We start from the raw sequence: 17,934 nt of genomic DNA, 5'->3' as shown, positions 1-17,934 counted from the left end.
TTATGGACACACTACATGCCACATGCTATTTACCTTGTAATTCTCCTTCTAGATCCTTTTGGAGGTGATCCATTTAAGGAAAGTGACCCATTTCGTACTTCAGCCCCTGAGGATTTCTTCAAGAAACAGGTGAAGAGTGACCCATTTACCTCAGATCCATTCACAAAACCACCTGCTTTACCCTCAAAGGTCAGTAATTTTTAAATCTACACATAATACATTTCTTTACTATTGTCAAGCTTATTGTCTGAAAGCTAAAGGGAACAAAGTACCACTAAATACTTTACTCCTAACTGATGAAATATGATTTAATTGTGTTCTTAAACTTAACTAATATTGGTTGTATTTCAGTGTGATACACTTTTCACTTGATGTGTTTCACTTGTAGGTACTTGGTGTTTTGTTCAATGCTATCAATAGCCAAATGAAGTAATAATGCAAATTTCATATAATCAGATGATTTTACCCTACTATTTGCCAACTGAACAGAGTGGTCGGAAATTGGAAATAATTTGTCTTAAAGCTAGAGATTTTGATACACATAAAAAGACAATTGCACAGTACAGCAGAACAATAATTATGTCTATCTGTTCTTATTTAGCCTGACCCTTTTGAAAGCGGTGATCCCTTTACGTCTTCCAGTATCTCTTCAAAAGGTCCAGGTAAGAAGCAAAAAGTTGCGCATGAAGATGAATAAGGAAGTATCTCTTTATGAAAGAAGAACCAAATGTAAAAGTTGAGAATAAAGAAAGTGTATTGTGAACTGTTGGCAAATACCATCGTGGTCCTATTACGGATTATGAGGATTAAGTCTTCACGTACACTACATACTTCACTTTTTTTCTTTTCTTATTTTTTTTTTACCTCCAAACAACTGGTAGAAAACTGGTTGTTTTATGGAATTCTCTTTTAACATCTCATGCAAGGTCAAAATGCAAGTGTTTTTTAATCACCTGCCTAGTTTTGTACTTCATTGGCACCGAGCAGTCTTCATAATTCTTAAGTATTATTTTAAATAACGTGGGTTTTTTTCCCCTCCTGTATCTGTTTCAGATCCATTTGGAACACTGGATCCATTTGGAAGTGGTGCTTTCAGTAGTGGCGAGGGATTTGCAGACTTCAGTCAGATGTCAAAGGTAAAGGTTACAACGAAAGCAACTGTCCTTTTAAAAGTTTATGTACAGATACTTTTTTTTTTTTAAGGGTGTGAGGTGATTGTAACTCTTCAGCTGACAACCCACTTCCGTTATTTTTTTTCCGATTGACCTTACCAGTTTCTTAGCAAAGCATTTTCCATCCATCTCAGATATGGCAAAGTTCTTACCAAGACCGGTAGGTTCAGCAGGGATAAATCAACTTTTCACAAACATTTTCAAATACCCTAGGAGCAAGAAATAACTCCTAGTTTTTACTTGTAAGGAAAGGTAAGTGTTCCAGGTACTAATACATTTCAGGACTTAGGGGAAGGCTGGACATGGAAGTCTGCTGCTTGGATACTTCATCTCTCATAATATCCTGACTTGTTCTTAAACTTCTCCATGAGTACAGGGAACCAGAGGAAGGTGGAAAACATGGTGTGCTGACATTTCATAGCTCTTAACAGAATTGCTCTTTCCTTGGTTTCTTGGTATAAACTGAATAAATAGGGTATTTCAAATAGAACTAGGTCCTTCCCTCCTCATCTGGATCAGTCACAGCCTGCTGTTAGCTTTCTGAAATGGAGTTTGGAATTTACAGTTGACATCAGCTGCTCAACTTCTTACAGTTAGTTCCACAATAACGCTTGAACATTGTAGAGTAAACATTAACCAGAAAATAGATTATCCTATCACTTTGACGAATTAAACTTGTATTTTTTTCTGGCTTTCCTGAGCGGGTTTTGTGGAGGTTTCAGCTCTCCATTAGGTGGCAGCAGTCTTCAAAATTATTGTTGTGTTTGTCTTGAGTTACAACTTTTCGGAAGGTCCGACTGCGAGCTTTAGCTTTGCCTACAAAATTCCTCTTCATTTCAGGATGATAAATTTCGTCTGAATGGCATAATTTTTTGTGCCTTTTTTTTTTTAATCAATAGGAGAGTCCTTCACAAGAGCCAGTTGAATATAGGAAGCATTAAAAAATACAGTTTTGGAATTTTCCCTGAGCTTTTACAAAAAAGACAAATAGCTGTGTGTAACTTAAGAAAAGCTTGGAAAAAAGCTATCCATTCTGCAGTCTGTGTTTTTCCAGTTTCTGTCATGGTTCTGTTTATCAGAGCGAAGGCCAGACTGTAGTATGACTGTTCATTGCCAAATAGTAAAAAGTAGAGTTTTACTTCCTTTTATTTTTCTCATCAGCTTTTTCCTAGGACTAAAAGTTCTAGAAGTACTTAAGTGATTAAGAGCATAAGTACTTTTGAATGTTGATGAAATCCTAGCACCTCTGTCAGTGGGCGTTATCTTCTTACACCACTGACATGATTCTGTCAATCTGTCCTCATTTTTTGAAGTTAATGCTTTTGCTCGAGTTAACTTGTAGCCTTCATGAAACAACAGATATTCTACAATGTGCTTACATTCTTTTTCTTTTCTTTTTTCTCATGTAGTCAGTAGCTTCAGACCCCTTCGCCTCCTCTTTCGGAGGGGTGGGATTCTCAGATGACCCTTTCAAAAGCAAATCAGACACACCAGCATTACCACCGAAGAAAAATGTCCCTCCACGACCCAAGCCACCCAGTGGTAAGGAGGTTTTCTTTTTTTTTAATGACCTATTCCCCCAGTTTTCTGTACATTAATGGACATAAGGACAAGTTGACCATGTTCTATCTCATTATCTTATATTTCAACCATGGAGGAAGGTATGAGATTATCAGTAAATTGGCAGAAATTGTCAGTAAACCAGACTGGAACTCTTCACTGGAAAACAGGTGATTAGGGAGTGGTATGACAGATCTGTGAAATCACTTGTAGCAGGGCAAAAATGGGGAAAAAAAATCCTGTCTTTTCTAAGTAGGCAACAAATGAGATTAGCAAATGGCACCTTCAAAATAAACAGAGATTTGTTTTTATACAGTACTCTAAATTTAGGATTTTTTTTTTCTTTTTGCCAGACAATATGGTGAATGCAAAAAAGTTTTTAAATAGCTTTAAAAAGAACTAGATAATTCTTAGAAGAAAAATCTGCCATGGGCTATCAAAAGCCAAAGTACTCTTTCTGGCTCCTGTGTTGCTGAATGTCTGCAAGGTAGTCTGAAGTATGACTGTGTCTTTATCTTGTTTTGATGTTCTTCCTGAGGTATCTGCCACTAAATACTAACAAGAACAGGGCATGGGGCTAGATAGACCTGTCCTAGGTATGATCATTCTTGCATTCACACATTGCTGTGTTAATTAAATATAAAACACTTTCTGAATAATGGCTTGTTCCTGCTTCAAGTCCATTATGTATGGAAATTCCTAGAGATGTATGAATCTCCTGAATTGAAAATGAGATCTCTTTTAATGGAGATTCAACTTCTACTTGTTTGCCCTCCCTAGAGTTGATTGTCAAAATATTCAGATACCAGTGAAACTGTTTTAAGAACTGATGCCACTTAGAGCTGTTGGTTTCAAGTCTTCTTTTAACAACAGTGGTGTAGTTCAGTTAATACTAGCAGTAAACATCTAGTTTCAAAAAAAAAAAGCTGGATTCTGCTTATGAATAGGCACATAATTTTCCACCGAACATGTGGGTCAACATCTAGTGTTCTCATGTACCCACTGACAGTGTTAGGAAGGATGATACAAAGAAAACAGATCCATTATTGATGTCTCCCTCTCTAAATATCTGGATTGTCTACCTTTCTGCTGTTGCATTTTGGAGCAAAGCATGCACACTGCCCCCATCCTGTTTATAAAAGGTCTTGTTGATCTGGCTGGTTTTGTAAACGAGTTGTGCTAGAACTAGTTCCTTGGATAATGTGAAAACTGCTTTCTGTTACTAGGGTATTCTGAAGATCTTATTAACTATGATAGATTGATCCAAGGTTTAGAATATATTATTTACTCCAGTAAGATTATAAGCAGGCCATTGCAGCAGCATTTGTTTGTTCCTATTACTATGATTTTATTGCTCAATAGATGATGATGCACACTAAAAATCCTGAAATCAAATTATGAGGTTCTCTGTAGGTGAGTATTGATGAAAATTTGTCAGCACATGCTCTAGGATTGTGGAAAAGTTCTTGGAGCAGTCTGTTCCATGCTTGCTTTGTGTAAAAATTTTCTACTAGTGAGGTACTAGAGAGCCTTTAGTAATTAAAAAACCCCATAATATGTAATGTTGACAAATATCAATTAATAGGACACAAATGAATAGAAGCAGAAATATAAAAGCTGAAGGTAATCTTATTTGCCATTGTGAATGAGGTTATTTTTCTGTCTTTATTTGGTTTTCAAGGAAAGTATGTAAGTGGACATCTTTTTAGGAAAGAAGTCTACATGAAATGATTTGGTGTTTAAAGGGCCTATATAAAGTTGAATGAGTCAAACAAATACTAAATATACCTGTATTATCTCTTTCATGTGGTTTCTTTCTATTTCTTGTTCGAAACATGATTATTCCTAACAAATATGGTGTAATAGTAGTAGCAAAGATGAGAAATACATGCTGTAGGATTGATTCACTTACATGTTTTTTGGGGGATTGATGTCTCTTCATTCCCTCTTTTGTACATATTGAGGAATTTTGGAGGACATTTAGCTTTAATAACTTGTTTTTAATTTAGGTGTGTGCACTCAGCCTTTAATCAATCTTTTAAAAAAATTGTTTAACCGTGTACCTTCCCCTCTTCTTGGGAGACACAATATTTGTAAGGTTCCGCTGCTCTACCAAAAGCAAATGTTGTTATGATAAAATAGATTAAGGAGGAAACAAAGCAGGGGTTTTTTTTTAAAGCAAATGAGCCTCATGTGCTTATGCAGTTATACTCCTCCCTTCCTTCCACAACTAAGGCAATCTTCAGTGGTTACTTAAAGCATGAGAAATTATATAGTAATATACTGCGATTCTAGCAAGAGATACAGGCATACAAGTATGTGCTAGAAATGGGAACGCTGCTCAGAAAACAACAGACAAGAAACTTCCGTTGTTTCTTACCTTTCTCATTGGTCTGTTTAATTAAAAAACAAGCAGGTGATAAAGATCTTGCTGAAGGATGAATAAATGCTAGTTATTACCAGACAATTTGTAGTTTGCCTTTCTGTTCCCAGTTTGTACTCTTCGTAGTAAAACTGTTCTTTCTGTTGGAGGGGATTTTTAATATTGAAAAGTACTTGTAGGGGTTGCTTGCATTTTGTTAGGCAGGTGCAGTGAAGATCTAATATAAAGCTTTACTTGTCCTCAACACTACAGTCAAGTAGAAAATACTAATAAATATTTTTACAGAGCACTGAAAGCTGTCTGATTTCCCAAGTAGTTGTTGATAGGGAAAACTAGCAAAATCTGCCAGGGACTGTTCCCAATTCAGTGCTTTTCTATATGCAAAGTTTTTAAGAGTTACGTGACATGCAAGCATTGTCTGTTAACCCATCGATGTGTTGCAGGGTGTCCTGGATGATCAGGGTGTGGCCAAAGTGTGCCACAGTTCCCTTCTTGCCCACGTGTCTAGGCTTTGTCCAGATGAATGAGGAGTTGTGCATCAGGTCTTGTTTCTTCACGAAGACAAAAGCAGAGCAAACCTTTGGAACTGAGCACAGGGCCAGGGAAACACTTTGCACATAGTTTCTGTGTACCTTTAGTGAAGGTCAGATCCAAAGGCCTTCAGATGTACCTGGAAAACCCTGTGAAAGGAATGTGTGGTTCGTATTAGCTGCTCTCATATAAAGGCTCTGGAGACAGTCTTCATACTGTCTTATACTTAAGGGAACTTTTCTGCTACTGCCAGCTTTGTCAGTAGCAGGGTTGCAGTGGGTAATCATTTTCTGGCCGTAGAAATCCTGACCTGTTTGCTGGCTGCTTGTAATGTGCAGATTGGTTGGCTGTTTTGGTTGGTTTGTTTATTTTTTTAGTTGGTGTATTTTTTTTTTTTCAAAGCTTGGATGTTGAGAAGCAGCTATGATCTGCTGAGTGTATCAGCAGATACTTCAGTTCACAGTTGTCTGTGGTTGTTACTGTCTGGCAAGGATAGGCAAACACTTACTGTGTGGCATGGATTAGACACCCTTGAGATCCATATCTTTCCCTTCTTGAAAACTAAGGTTAAAAGAGGGGATGGCAGTCTTGAGACTATTTCCTTAAAGCTGTATCTTAGGCTGAATCTCAGGCTTACACTGGTGCTGTTCTTCATAAATCATTTTCCTTCTTTCTCACTCTGAAACGAAGTCTTCAAGAGCTTTTAGATGTTACTCAGTCTTAAACTGATCCTTGCTTGGTCCAAGAGAAATCTTGTGTGTTTGTTTTTCTGATTAAATGCTCTATTGTGTTTTTTTAACATAACTTTAAAAATAAAGTGCAGAATCTTTAAAGCAAATTGGAAGAAGGCTAATAAATCAGTGAGTAAAAGGAGAGAATGGTAAGGAAGAGGTGTTCTAGAAGCAGCAAGCCTGGATACCAGTGTACATCAAAGCTCCAGCATTATCCTTATTACATGTAAAGATTTGAAAATTCAGTATCTCTGTTCCTTACCTGGTTTAAGATTCTCGTTTTAGGTTGAGGAAGATCAGCTAAGAAAAAGCTCGTTAGCTCTTCTGACTAGACTGTTCTAATAAAAATCCCCAAGGGAGTATGTGCATGTTCTTTCTCTTCAGGAATGCATTCAGAGTCCATGAAGTTCCTAACGGACATTAGCTTTCGTACAGCTCCCCTGGGACTTGGCTGAAGTAATTTGATGTTCACCAGGTGGTACTGGAGAACTTGAAGGTTTCTTCAGAGAGAAGTGGAAGGTTTTCTATATTTATTGATGCTGTATCTTGAATAATGCTCAAAAAGCACAAAAATAATATCCAGATATAAACAGGACTGTGCTCTGCATAATGGGCTATGATAAATGGAAAACAAGACAATTACTTATGTTAACAAAAGTAATAGTAGTGTATATTGACATACTTAAGCAAAGGTGCCCTGTGACAGGGATCTAAATTCCAGTGCAAATTATTTTCTCAAGCTGTCCTAAAGCATAGCTGAGTTTTGTAGCTTTGTAAGTACATTTTATTTTCTGTCAGAGAGGATTGCCTGTAGTGTTTAGCACTGCTGAACTCCTGGTGGCTTTATATTTCTTACACTAGTTCTTGGGTTTTCTAGGACTTCTGTGTAATTAAGAATAAAATTAAAGTCTGAAAGAGCCGATACACCGAAACCTGTCAGTTAAAATGGTTTTTGTAGGTTCTCACAGATTAACAATTATGTTTTCTGCCGTGAGCTGCAGATTGAAATCAGTCAGAGTTCACCGCTAACTAGTTTCTAGGTAAAAGTTGTTGATTACAAAAAGAGAGAAACAGATTTTTTTTTTCTTTTTCTTTTTTTTTTTTAAAGTACAGGAAGCTGCTGTGTGGGTGTCAGTGATTGGGTTATAAGTAAAATTCAATGCTCTAGTGCTTTGATCGTGGGACCTACTGCTTTTGCCCCACCCTTACCACTTCCTTTAAATGCAGCACCATGCATTCCACATTGCGGTTATAACAGTACTGTTAACCAGTGATATTAGTGGAAGAACCTTCACCACTAACCAGTGTGTAACCTTCAACCTCTTCTAAATTTTTATTGCTTGCTTATAGTGGTTTTGACCTTTTTAACCTTGAAAGAATATAAGTCCTAAAAATGAAAACGTGCTTTCCAATTTCAGTGTGCTTTCTTCTTGCAATGATTATTTAATAAAACCAATTATTTTTATCACTCTAGCTTTTTTTAACCTGTATAAATGTTATAATTTATATTAAATATATTGTATATTAGTGACTGATGGAGGTGATGGATATTGTATTAATAGTGAACTTCTTCCATGCTAATGTACTTTTAAAAATTCAGTTTTTCTTTGGGATACCAGCATAAAAATATCATGTAACTTGGAATTCAAAGGACTACATATTGAATTCATCCTGTTTAAGAAAGAAATCAGTGGATTTATTTAGCTGCTATTTGAAATACAACTATTAAAATAAATTATATTGGGAAGTTATTATTCCAGACTGCACACAGTGCATTTGTCAAATAATTTTGGCTTTGTTTTTTTGATCCCTTTTTTCTTTGTAGCTCTGCATGATGGCAGCTAAGTTTATAAATTGGCATTTCAGAGGTTAGAGGTTAGTGGTTAACACCTCTGTCTTTGAGTTAAGGACTTCAGTTCTGTTCTCATGTTGTATTTATGACTGGTAGTGTCTTTGAAAGGTCAAAATATTGGAAAAAGTCTTGAGAAGATGGAATAGGGGACTAACCAGCCTGCCTTGAATTAGGAAGTATGATTCTAATCCCTCAGAGATGCCTGGCATGTGTGGAGCCCCAGAAGACCTCAGTGTGAGCACAAAGGTTTGCACAGTATTTAATATGAGTGGCTAGAAATTATCACAAAATAAAAGTAATGATGTTATTGATAGTGAATTTAACCAGTCGAGGTGTTTAGGGTTCAGTATTTTTACCTAATCACAAATTGCAAAACTGCTAGATGTATTTTGCTGTCCCACCAATAAAGTCAGAAGTGGCCCCAGCTGACTTAAGCAAAATCTGACTGATCAAGTCATATTTTTTTTTAACTTGCTAGTTGGCAGATAAAGAGAAATGATATTGAACCTGTTGGTGGCTTCAAAAAAAATGAAAAGGGGTCAGGGCTTTAAGATCTACTGAAGATCTGTCAAGATCTTCAGGATCTTAATATTTTATTGAACTAATCTGAAAACTTTTAGCTGTGATGCATGTTGTAATCCATCATCTACAGAAATAATAATTCCCTAGTTTTGGGTGAGGATGCTTTGCCCTTTCCTCAGAAGTGTGGTTGCAGGCAAAGATTGTTGTCAGCCCCAAAGAAGCTAGAAGTGCAAGAAAAATCAACAGCCAACTCAGAGCAGCTTTCTGTTCTGTTCATATGGTGCATGGACCTTGGAAGGTAAATTTAAGATAATTTGCCCACTTTTAAGTGCTCATGGTTAAGAATGTGTAGTGTAAGAAAATATTCTGGAGGCAATTTGACTTCAGAGCTTTAGTGAGATGGTGTATGCACACATGTTCCAGGCTTACCTGGACCAGGATTGTCTAACTAGAAGCTTTTGAGCTAGTTTCACTCTGTGGGATGTTTTTTGCACCCCTGAACCATTTTAGATGCCTCTTACTACTACTGTGCCTAATCAGATGCTTAATGCTGTCAGCCACCACTGTGCTTGCACAAATCAGAGGAGCAATGCAAGCAGCTCTCAGAAAGGCGATGTTTGTACAGCCCTGTTCTGCTGCTGTCTTCCTTTGTATTTGATGCTTCCTCCTCCTTTATGTCAATGACAAATATAGTTCTTTTTCATATGTGTCACTTCTCTAAATTTACGGCATTTTATGGTTTGACTGTTTTTACCATTTTAGACTTATTTTTCATCTATAAAGCAGTATGAGAGCACTATTAGTTCACATTGACCTCATATTGACAGTTGTCAGTGAGGAAAAAAGAGCATAGATCTTTGCTACACTTTGAATTGGACATATAAATGCTGTTTTAGTAGTGTTTGTTTGCCTGTGCTGTCTTCAGTGTCTCAATTAGGTGAAAATTAAGACTTCACAGTTTGTTCAGTATCTTGCTTAAAAAAAAATAGGCAAACAAAAGCCTGAGTGCTTTGTTGTGTGCACTTACTGATTTAATTCCTTGAAAGAAAATGGTGTCTTAGTATTTAAGCACATCATGTTTTCTGGCACTTCTTTTTGACCTGCACCATGTGCAATGTCCCCAGGATATGAATTTGCATGGAAATTTGTTCTGTGTGTTTAGTGAGATAATTTTAAGAAGAAAGAAGCCATGTTAGGTACAATAGATGTAATCAGGAGTTATGAACAAAAGAAAGAATTGTATTAAGCAATCAGAAAAAATTTAAAATAATTCCCTTGCATTTATTTGTGGGGGCATATTCAAGTTGTGGGGGTCAAGCAGTTGGTCTAGAGGAGAGTACAGAGTTCTGTTCTTGATTCATTGAGTGATCACAGGAGTACAGGAGTGTTCTGTTTATTTCTGAGTGGTACCACACACCTGTTTCCTTCGAGCTTCGTGAGTACTCAGGGTTATTCTCAAGTAGCGCAGTGCCTGTTTACCTTGATTTTTTTACCTCATCTGCAGCCGAGAGTGAAAAATTCAGCCTCAAAGTTTGTGACTGACAGGAAAACTTTTTTTTATTTTTCGTGCCTTCTAGAAGACCTGACGGTTGCATTAGAGCACAGGCATCCCTTGTTGTGTAGGATAAATGACTCATGGGTGGAGCACCTGCCCAGCCACAAACTAAAAATTCCATTCACGCTTTGATTCTGTTGTTTACGCTGATCTCTTACAGCAAAGATATTTCAGTAACGATTGTTGAAAGAGGTTGTTCAGAATCTGTTTCAGAACAGATTGTTAGGCTGAATGTGTAACGATTTCTCTTCTCACCTTTCAAGAAGTTCATAGTTTTCAGAACATTTCTCTTAAGCTAAGGTTTTCAGAGTCACAGGCTCGCTCAAGGTGCAAATTTTGCAAATATTAAGCAAAAACAGTTTCAAGGTTTTTTTGCATAGGAAAAATTCTTTCTGCTGTTACTGAAAATATATATTGTGATTTTGTGCAAAAAGCTTTATCACCAAACAGTTGAGTTTGAAATACAGTGCAGAAATAGCCCCTGTGGAGGACAAATACCTCTGAGTATTCTGTAGAAAACTGGTTTTAAATTAACTAACCTTCAAGCATATTTTGAAGTCTAGTAACAATTTTTCTATATGTTGCTAAAGTTCACAGTTTATGAAAGTTTTATTCTGCATCAGTGGAAGAGCTGGATAATTTAACAGCATGATGAAAAACATGCTGAGTAAGTTAGGAATTACACATAAATTTGGTAAAGTGCCAAGAGAGGGATGAGCTGGGAGGCACCTTACTTACTGCACAGTCTCCAAAGTTTTCTAGAGTAACACTTGCTCTGCCATACAAAAGATGAGAGAGGTAGGAACCCTGGTATTAGATGTTCAAGTATAATCACAGGTATGGACTTAACTCACACTATGACTACTTATCCTATGTACCATGACTCTGACTTCTTAAAGCATATTTTTCACTTTAGAAAGCTTCCTGGAAAGGACTGCTTGTTTGGTGAAAGTTTAAAGTCGTGTCATCTCAACTCTGCCCTGTTTGCCTGTGAGCATGCATAATCCAGTCTTAGACACATGAAAACATGCTGCTTCTCATAATTCAGTAAGATACTCTTCTAAGTTAGGACCATCGTTGAAACATAGAATAGAGATAAAACTACAAATGTTTCCCTTCATTGTTTCGCTGTCAATATCTTGTAATTCGGTAAGACAAATTCTGTAATTGCACCCTACCAGTGAGATTGTATTTGCCTTGAACTATAGATCTCAACCCTGAAGTTTGCTGTGGGGTATGAAATTAGATAAACCCTTCGTCTGGGTGGAGTTCACTATAAGTTAACAGCATTTGCTGTGGTAAACCATTTTGTTCATCATCTCTTTTTGCTGAAGTGAGTCCTCGGTGTGGTTTGGGTGCACCACTTGGGTAACTGCTGAAACTGCTGTGGTTTCAGAATAGGACCTGTTTTGCTTTTTTCTGAACTTTTTTCCCCTGAAACTATTAGCAGAAAAATCAAATAAGAAAGGGTTACAACTGTTTGCCTGCACTTTCATACTGCCGTACCTCAAAACCCATGAGCAGTATCATGTAAAAATGTAATTTTTAATCTCCAGTGAATACAAGATTAATGCAATCTCAGTTACTACTGAGAGTGTATTTTGCAATATTACGATTTTACCAATGTCCTTCAGTTCAGTTGGTGACTTTTTAATGTGGTTTGGGTGTTTTTGCTTTACGTTACAGAAATACCGTACCCACATTCTTGACATACTAAGCATGGGAATACCAAATCTTCATGTACTTAAATATACACTTACTGCACCGGGACATTCACACTTGGTGTAAGCCAGCAAGGATGTCAGAAAGATAATTCTGGTGTCGTTATTACTAATTTGTGGCCAATAGATGAGTAAATTTGAACATCTAACGGAACCAAACAAACTTCTGCCAGGCCTCAAAACCATGTTTGCTGAGTGTGGGAGGATAAAACAAACTATAAGCAACGTACAAAGAGTAGTGAAAGAGGGCTCGTTGAGGACTGTCGGGAGCGCCAGGATTGGTGTATTCAGCATGGGCACTGCCCTTAAAATTGCCCTGCAAAAAATAAACCTGATTTTATAAGGGTTTCCCTCTTTCACCTTTTCTTCAAGATAACAAAATTATAGCCCTCTTCTTTAACATACAAAGACCAGAAGAAATGGCACTCAGAACATAAAATGAAAATTTTCAATATTATTAGCAGTAACCCTAGTATTCATGGTGACATTTCCTCTACAGCAAAGTTATTCTTTGTAATCTGTTGTGAAGATGAAGCACGAGAAACCCCAATGCTCTTTGTGTAAGTTCCGAAACCACCAGGGGCTTTGTGCAAAAACATTAAACAGGCCACCTAGAAAAAACAGGTTTGCTGAGCAAATATGTTGCAAACCCTGAATTAACAGTCACCAATTCCACAAAGTGGTTTTGGCAGCAGAAGATTTAACCTAAGAGGAGGGCAGCTTAAAATGGGTCATTTTTGCCTCTATCAATCAAAATTAGTTTGGGGCAGTATGGGGTGAAGGATACTAGGAGGAATTTTCTTGCTAGTAACTGGCAATAGGGGAAGGAGGTAAAAAAATGTAGAGGGCTCTTGTTTTGCCTTGACCTTAAATTAGAAATGCAGATACCTTAATTCTCTTTGTAATTTGAAATAATTTAAAATAAGTTGCTCTTTTATCTGGAGAATTACATACAAAATGCTGAGTTCCTCATCTCTTACCAGTTTGCTTGGTTCCCTAACGCTGCAGAGCTGTGACTGAAGGCGAGATCTAAAGGCCATGGTGATGGGCGGGGTGTAAAGGCAACAGTCCATTCCAGAGGACAAATCGTGGCCTCTGTTGATAGGAAAGGCACTTTGAAACTGGGGTGAAGGAGGGTCCATGCTTGTGGGGAGGGCAAATGCTGCTGGTATTGCCTGTGTATTTTGTTGCTTCCTTCCATGAAGGACAAATCACTGGTCTGATCCACCTGTCTTTAGAGTCCCACATGGGGTTGCTAATGTGGGTATCTGTATTTCCTTGCTACATCTGTTAACCAGGATGGAGCATGTACTGAACCCTGAAAAATGGTACTGGAGTGAACTTTAAGAGACGTCATTTATCCTCCAGCTTCAAGGCAGCTAAACCAATGTGACTTCTGGAAACCTTTTCTTGAACCTCATAGACGTGATGATGGAATGCAACCAGTTCCCTAGGCAGTCTTGAGTATTCTGAAATTTTAAAAATGTTATGGATTGTCTAATCTAAGTCTCTCTTGGTAAAATCTAAATCCATTACCCTTTTTCTTGGTGGAAGATTTGCCTACAGGACTGTGATCCCCTTGAATACTCTTAAGAGTAAACATATCCAGTTATAGTTCCTACTGCACGTGTCTTGTTTTCTGTGCCTCTTTCTGCCTGCTTGTTCAGCTGTGGACTTCCTTGCTCCACGTTTCCCTGAAGTGTGGTGCCTGCAAGTGGTCACTGTATTGCACATGAGGCCCAAGTGGGATGTTAGCACTGAGATAAGAGTCTGCATGATTCCTTTAGCTGCCCTGTAAATCTGAGCCTGGCTGAGTTTGAGGACTCTGCCGCTGGCCCCTGGGGCAGGAGAGGCTGAGCTGTGATTTAATGGCAGGTGAAGACAGGCTGCTGGAGAGGTTATTTATTTAATCCAATTTTGCTGATCTTTATTTCTCCTCTTTGACAAAAGAGGATTTCCACAGACTTGGGCAAATACTCTTTGAGGTGTGCAGCTTATAAAGTTCATGAGCTCCTACCAAAGTACCTTCTTAAAAGCTATCAGGCTGTCTTAGACACGCCAAGTACTCTGAAATTTGGGGGTTCAACTCCATTTCTCTGTGCTTTCCTAGTATGTGTATCCTTGTTGTGAATAACTTATAAGTTTCCTATTAAATAATAGTTCAAAGAATTGGATGTTTCAAAAAAAGATAGCTTTATTAATGCAAATAATGTATGTAATTCAGGTTATTAGGCAGGAAGTTGTAAATATTTTTTTTATTTTAAAAATGTTTGCAATGCGAATTAAAAATTAACCGTTGAGGTTCTAATTGCAACAAATAAAATATACAACCATTATTTATGAGCATACACAATAGTTGCTGTGATTTCATTTGTTATTGGGGTGGAATACAAGAACATGCAGTCACCTACAAAAGGTGGGTTGCTCGGCAAGCACCCCAGAACAAGGTGATTTCTTCATCAGTCTCTTTTCCCTTTTACGTATAGTGGTAGAAGGATAAACCAGTTCCAGGGAAAAAAACAAAACAAAACAGAATGCATGCATTCTGTAAAGTCACAGATAAGTTACTAACATGATTAATTATGTATCTTTAGTGATATATATATTTTGAATATTTTGTCTTTTATATAATCCCAAACTTAAACTTGAAATGTCTGTAACCCTGGAAAATGAACTAAAGTCATACTTGTCAAATTCTTTTGACCAAATGTCTTTTATATTGGGTTTTCTAATTTAAAATCTTGACGGTATTAATATTGCAGTATGTATAAGCTAATAAATCCATGTAAATAAAACAACCGTTTGAGATGATTTGTATTGAGAAATGAGTACCATTATATTTGGTGAAATTTTAAACCACCCCAGGAAGAATGGATGATGCTATAGTGTGTCAACAGTTTCCTATTTAAGGGGGTTGCATTGTCCATGGTAAGTAACTTCTCTTTTTCTCCTTTTGTTTTTTTTTTCCCTAAACTTTCCAGGTAAAAGTACTCCTGTCAGCCACCTTGGGTCTTCAGATTTTCCCAAGCCCCATGATCCATTCCAGCCGTTTGGGGCTGACAGCAGTGACCCGTTTCAAAGTAAAAAGGGGTTTGGGGACCCATTTAGTGGAAAAGATCCATTTGCTCCCTCCTCTTCAAGTAAAACTTCTAAAGACTCTTCCTTGGGGTTTGCAGACTTCAGCTCTGTAAGTTAAGTTCATTGTCTCTGAGCAAACCACTTTCTGCTCTGCTTGCAGCAATCTATTGGGGTTTTGTTTTAACTGCAGACCTACTGTTCACTGGCTTCTGTCTCTTAGTACCTTCATGCTCTCCTCATTGTTTTTGTATTAATATTTCTGTAATAAAAAGGCATTATTTCAATAAAAAAGAAGTTTCATACTAAATTTTGAAGGGTTTACTTGCATTTAAATTATTTTAGTACAGTGTGCCTTTGCTCACAAATTCTTTGTAGCAGAATCTGTGTATTGTTTTTGTTGCATGGAGGCTATTTTGTAAACTGATTTTTGGGAGCCAATGATGTAAAGATTCAAAAACGATTGTTGAAAACATTTATATAGGAATTTCACCATATGCTGAGAAGCAAATCCTTGAAGGAAAAGATTCCATAAAGTATTTGTAATTGTTTGTGAAAAAGTTCTGACAATCCTGTCACGATGTTTGCTGTATATGATGGAATGTGGTCATAAGGATACGTATAAGAGACAGAGATTGAAAATTTTAGCTGTTGAATTTTGTTCCAGTTACTGATATTGTAGAAAAGCCCTTGTCAGACAAAGAAAACAAAATTGTTTTGTTAGAACCAATATGGAAACATCCATCCTGCACTCCAAAAGACAGTATGAGAAGGTTTGAAAGCAAAGCCAAGTACCCGTTCATTAAGAAATACCAGGGTTTCTAAGAGTCTGGCTTTGATTTTAGTGCTGGCAGGTACGTTATTGAATTGGAAATCATTGTAAATGTAGTAGTAGTGTGGTTCTTACTGCTTCCATGAGTAGATAGAAATCTGTTCCATCCACAGCCTCAGGCTTCTTCCTCCTTTCATGTGTTTCTGTTCTGTCACACTGCCATGCAGTAAAATTGCCAACTTAATCTGTTACTTAACTCTGGACACAGTTCAGTGTTCACCAAGTGGAGGTCTTTAAGCTGAATCTTTCAGGTTGTTTATTTTTAATGTTTTTTCCCCTAGTTGTTAGTTAATAGTAAATGTGTATCACTTTGATATTGTTAGTTGAGGTCATCTGTGCATACTTTTAGCTGGCCTCAGTGCTTTAATTTATCTATGACATTGAAGACGTCAAAGTTCAAGATACTATGTATGCTTTACCACAGTTAGTACTAGCCTGTTGAATTTGCACAGTTAAATTCTGTGATTGTATACAAAATGGTGACATTCTTAATAAAAATAAGACACAAAACTTGCTTTATCTGAAATTTCTTGAACAACATCTAATTTCTTCCTTCAATGAAAGACAGATAATGGAATGGAATCACTGTTACCCAGCTATTGTCCTCTTACAGACTGCATTTCTTAAGTGAAAACTGTGGTTTACTCTGAGTGATTGTATCAAATAATTAACCAAAATCTCTGATCCCCATCCCAGTGGGTGCTCTAGTGTTAAATTTGCTGTGCCATCAGGTTTTCAGATGAGACTAACTTTAGAAGATAAGGAAAAAGTAGGAAAAATGAGATCTTGAGTAGTAACCAGGACACCACTTATAATTACTGTGAAGTGGCACTTCATCAAATGAAATTAATTTTTTAATTGGTTTTGTGAATTGCTTTCTACTGCTGTAAGAAAAAAAAAGGGTTAACTGAATTTGACTGAAAAGAGAGAGACTTGATCCCTGTTCTTTTCAGTTTGTTGGGGTTTTTTTTGCTTGCCTATAACACAATTATGTTGCTGCACTTGATAATTCCTAATCCTCCTATATGAAGTCTTAAGTGTACTAGTTACATTGTAATGAGCAAGAATATTGTGCTTCTCTTTGCCTCATGTTTGGGAAACTTTGTTCATAATGGAAATTCAAAGCAATTTTACTTACAGAAGGTTTTTTGACACATAGTTTGAGTCCATGGAATCTGAGAGCAGAATCGTGTAGGTTTGAATAATTGAATAACCTGATTTTTAATTGGAATTCTTTACTGTTGTAAATAAGTAACATGGGGACTTTCACTAGGTTTTAGTAGTACTCTAGAAACTTGGCTTTTTTTGGAGATCCTGGCAAATTCATGCACCCAGAGTTTAAGTATATTCTCATTGTATTCTTAACTTCTCTGATGGCATTAAATGTGACTCTTTGGAACAAAACAAAGTCTTTGGTAGCTCAAGTTTCAGGTTTTTCTAGGTTCCAGCTTCAGTTTACGGAACAACAAGAAAAGCAATCTTTCCGCCAACAAAAACTGTTTAAATTTCCAAGAAACAGACCACTTAGACCTAAACTAAAATTTTTCTTTTAATATAAGCTGGTAGTTTAGTAAACACAAGTCAGCGTAGCTTTTTGTGTGTTTCACTAGTTTGGCTGCAGTCTGCTGTTTCCCTCATTTATGCCTTGGTCTAACTACTTCTGAAAAAGAAAAAAAAAAAAAGAGGTTTTTAATGAAATGACAGATACGTCATACATATTTATAGACTTCTTGAAACCTGGAGATATACAAAAAAAATTGTTATTGTGTTAATCACATTGCCTTTTTATAGGCAAGAATCGGTGGCATTATGAACTGTTGTGTATTTCACTATCTAATGCTGAGTTATGCTCCTGAAATTTATGCTAACCGTTTGTAATAAGGCACATCCTGATTTGTTTCCAATGAATCACTTTTTTTTTCCTTTTTTTTTTTTACTCAGCACTTTTAACCACAAAAATATAACTTGTGTACCATAAACAAGTCATAATTGGGATTCTC

General features: G+C 36.9%; 1 protein-coding gene across 6 annotated transcripts in view; it reads left to right on the top strand.

The window, feature by feature from the left end:
* Window positions 1-17,934, top strand: part of EPS15L1 (epidermal growth factor receptor pathway substrate 15 like 1) — a 41,934-nt gene that overhangs the window by 17,551 nt on the left and 6,449 nt on the right. For all 6 annotated transcript variants that reach the window (XM_068420574.1, XM_068420573.1, XM_068420572.1 and 3 more), the window contains 5 exons: window positions 53-189; window positions 602-662; window positions 1,054-1,136; window positions 2,582-2,714; window positions 15,009-15,214. In XM_068420574.1, coding sequence (XP_068276675.1) covers window positions 53-189; window positions 602-662; window positions 1,054-1,136; window positions 2,582-2,714; window positions 15,009-15,214 — 620 coding nt within the window. The remainder of the gene's footprint in view (window positions 1-52; window positions 190-601; window positions 663-1,053; window positions 1,137-2,581; window positions 2,715-15,008; window positions 15,215-17,934) is intronic.

This window comes from Nyctibius grandis, chromosome 31 (genome assembly GCF_013368605.1).
Source record: "Nyctibius grandis isolate bNycGra1 chromosome 31, bNycGra1.pri, whole genome shotgun sequence".
Lineage (NCBI taxonomy): Eukaryota > Metazoa > Chordata > Aves > Nyctibiiformes > Nyctibiidae > Nyctibius > Nyctibius grandis.
Note: the sequence above shows the minus strand (reverse complement) of the source record. Positions and strands in the feature narration are given on the sequence as shown.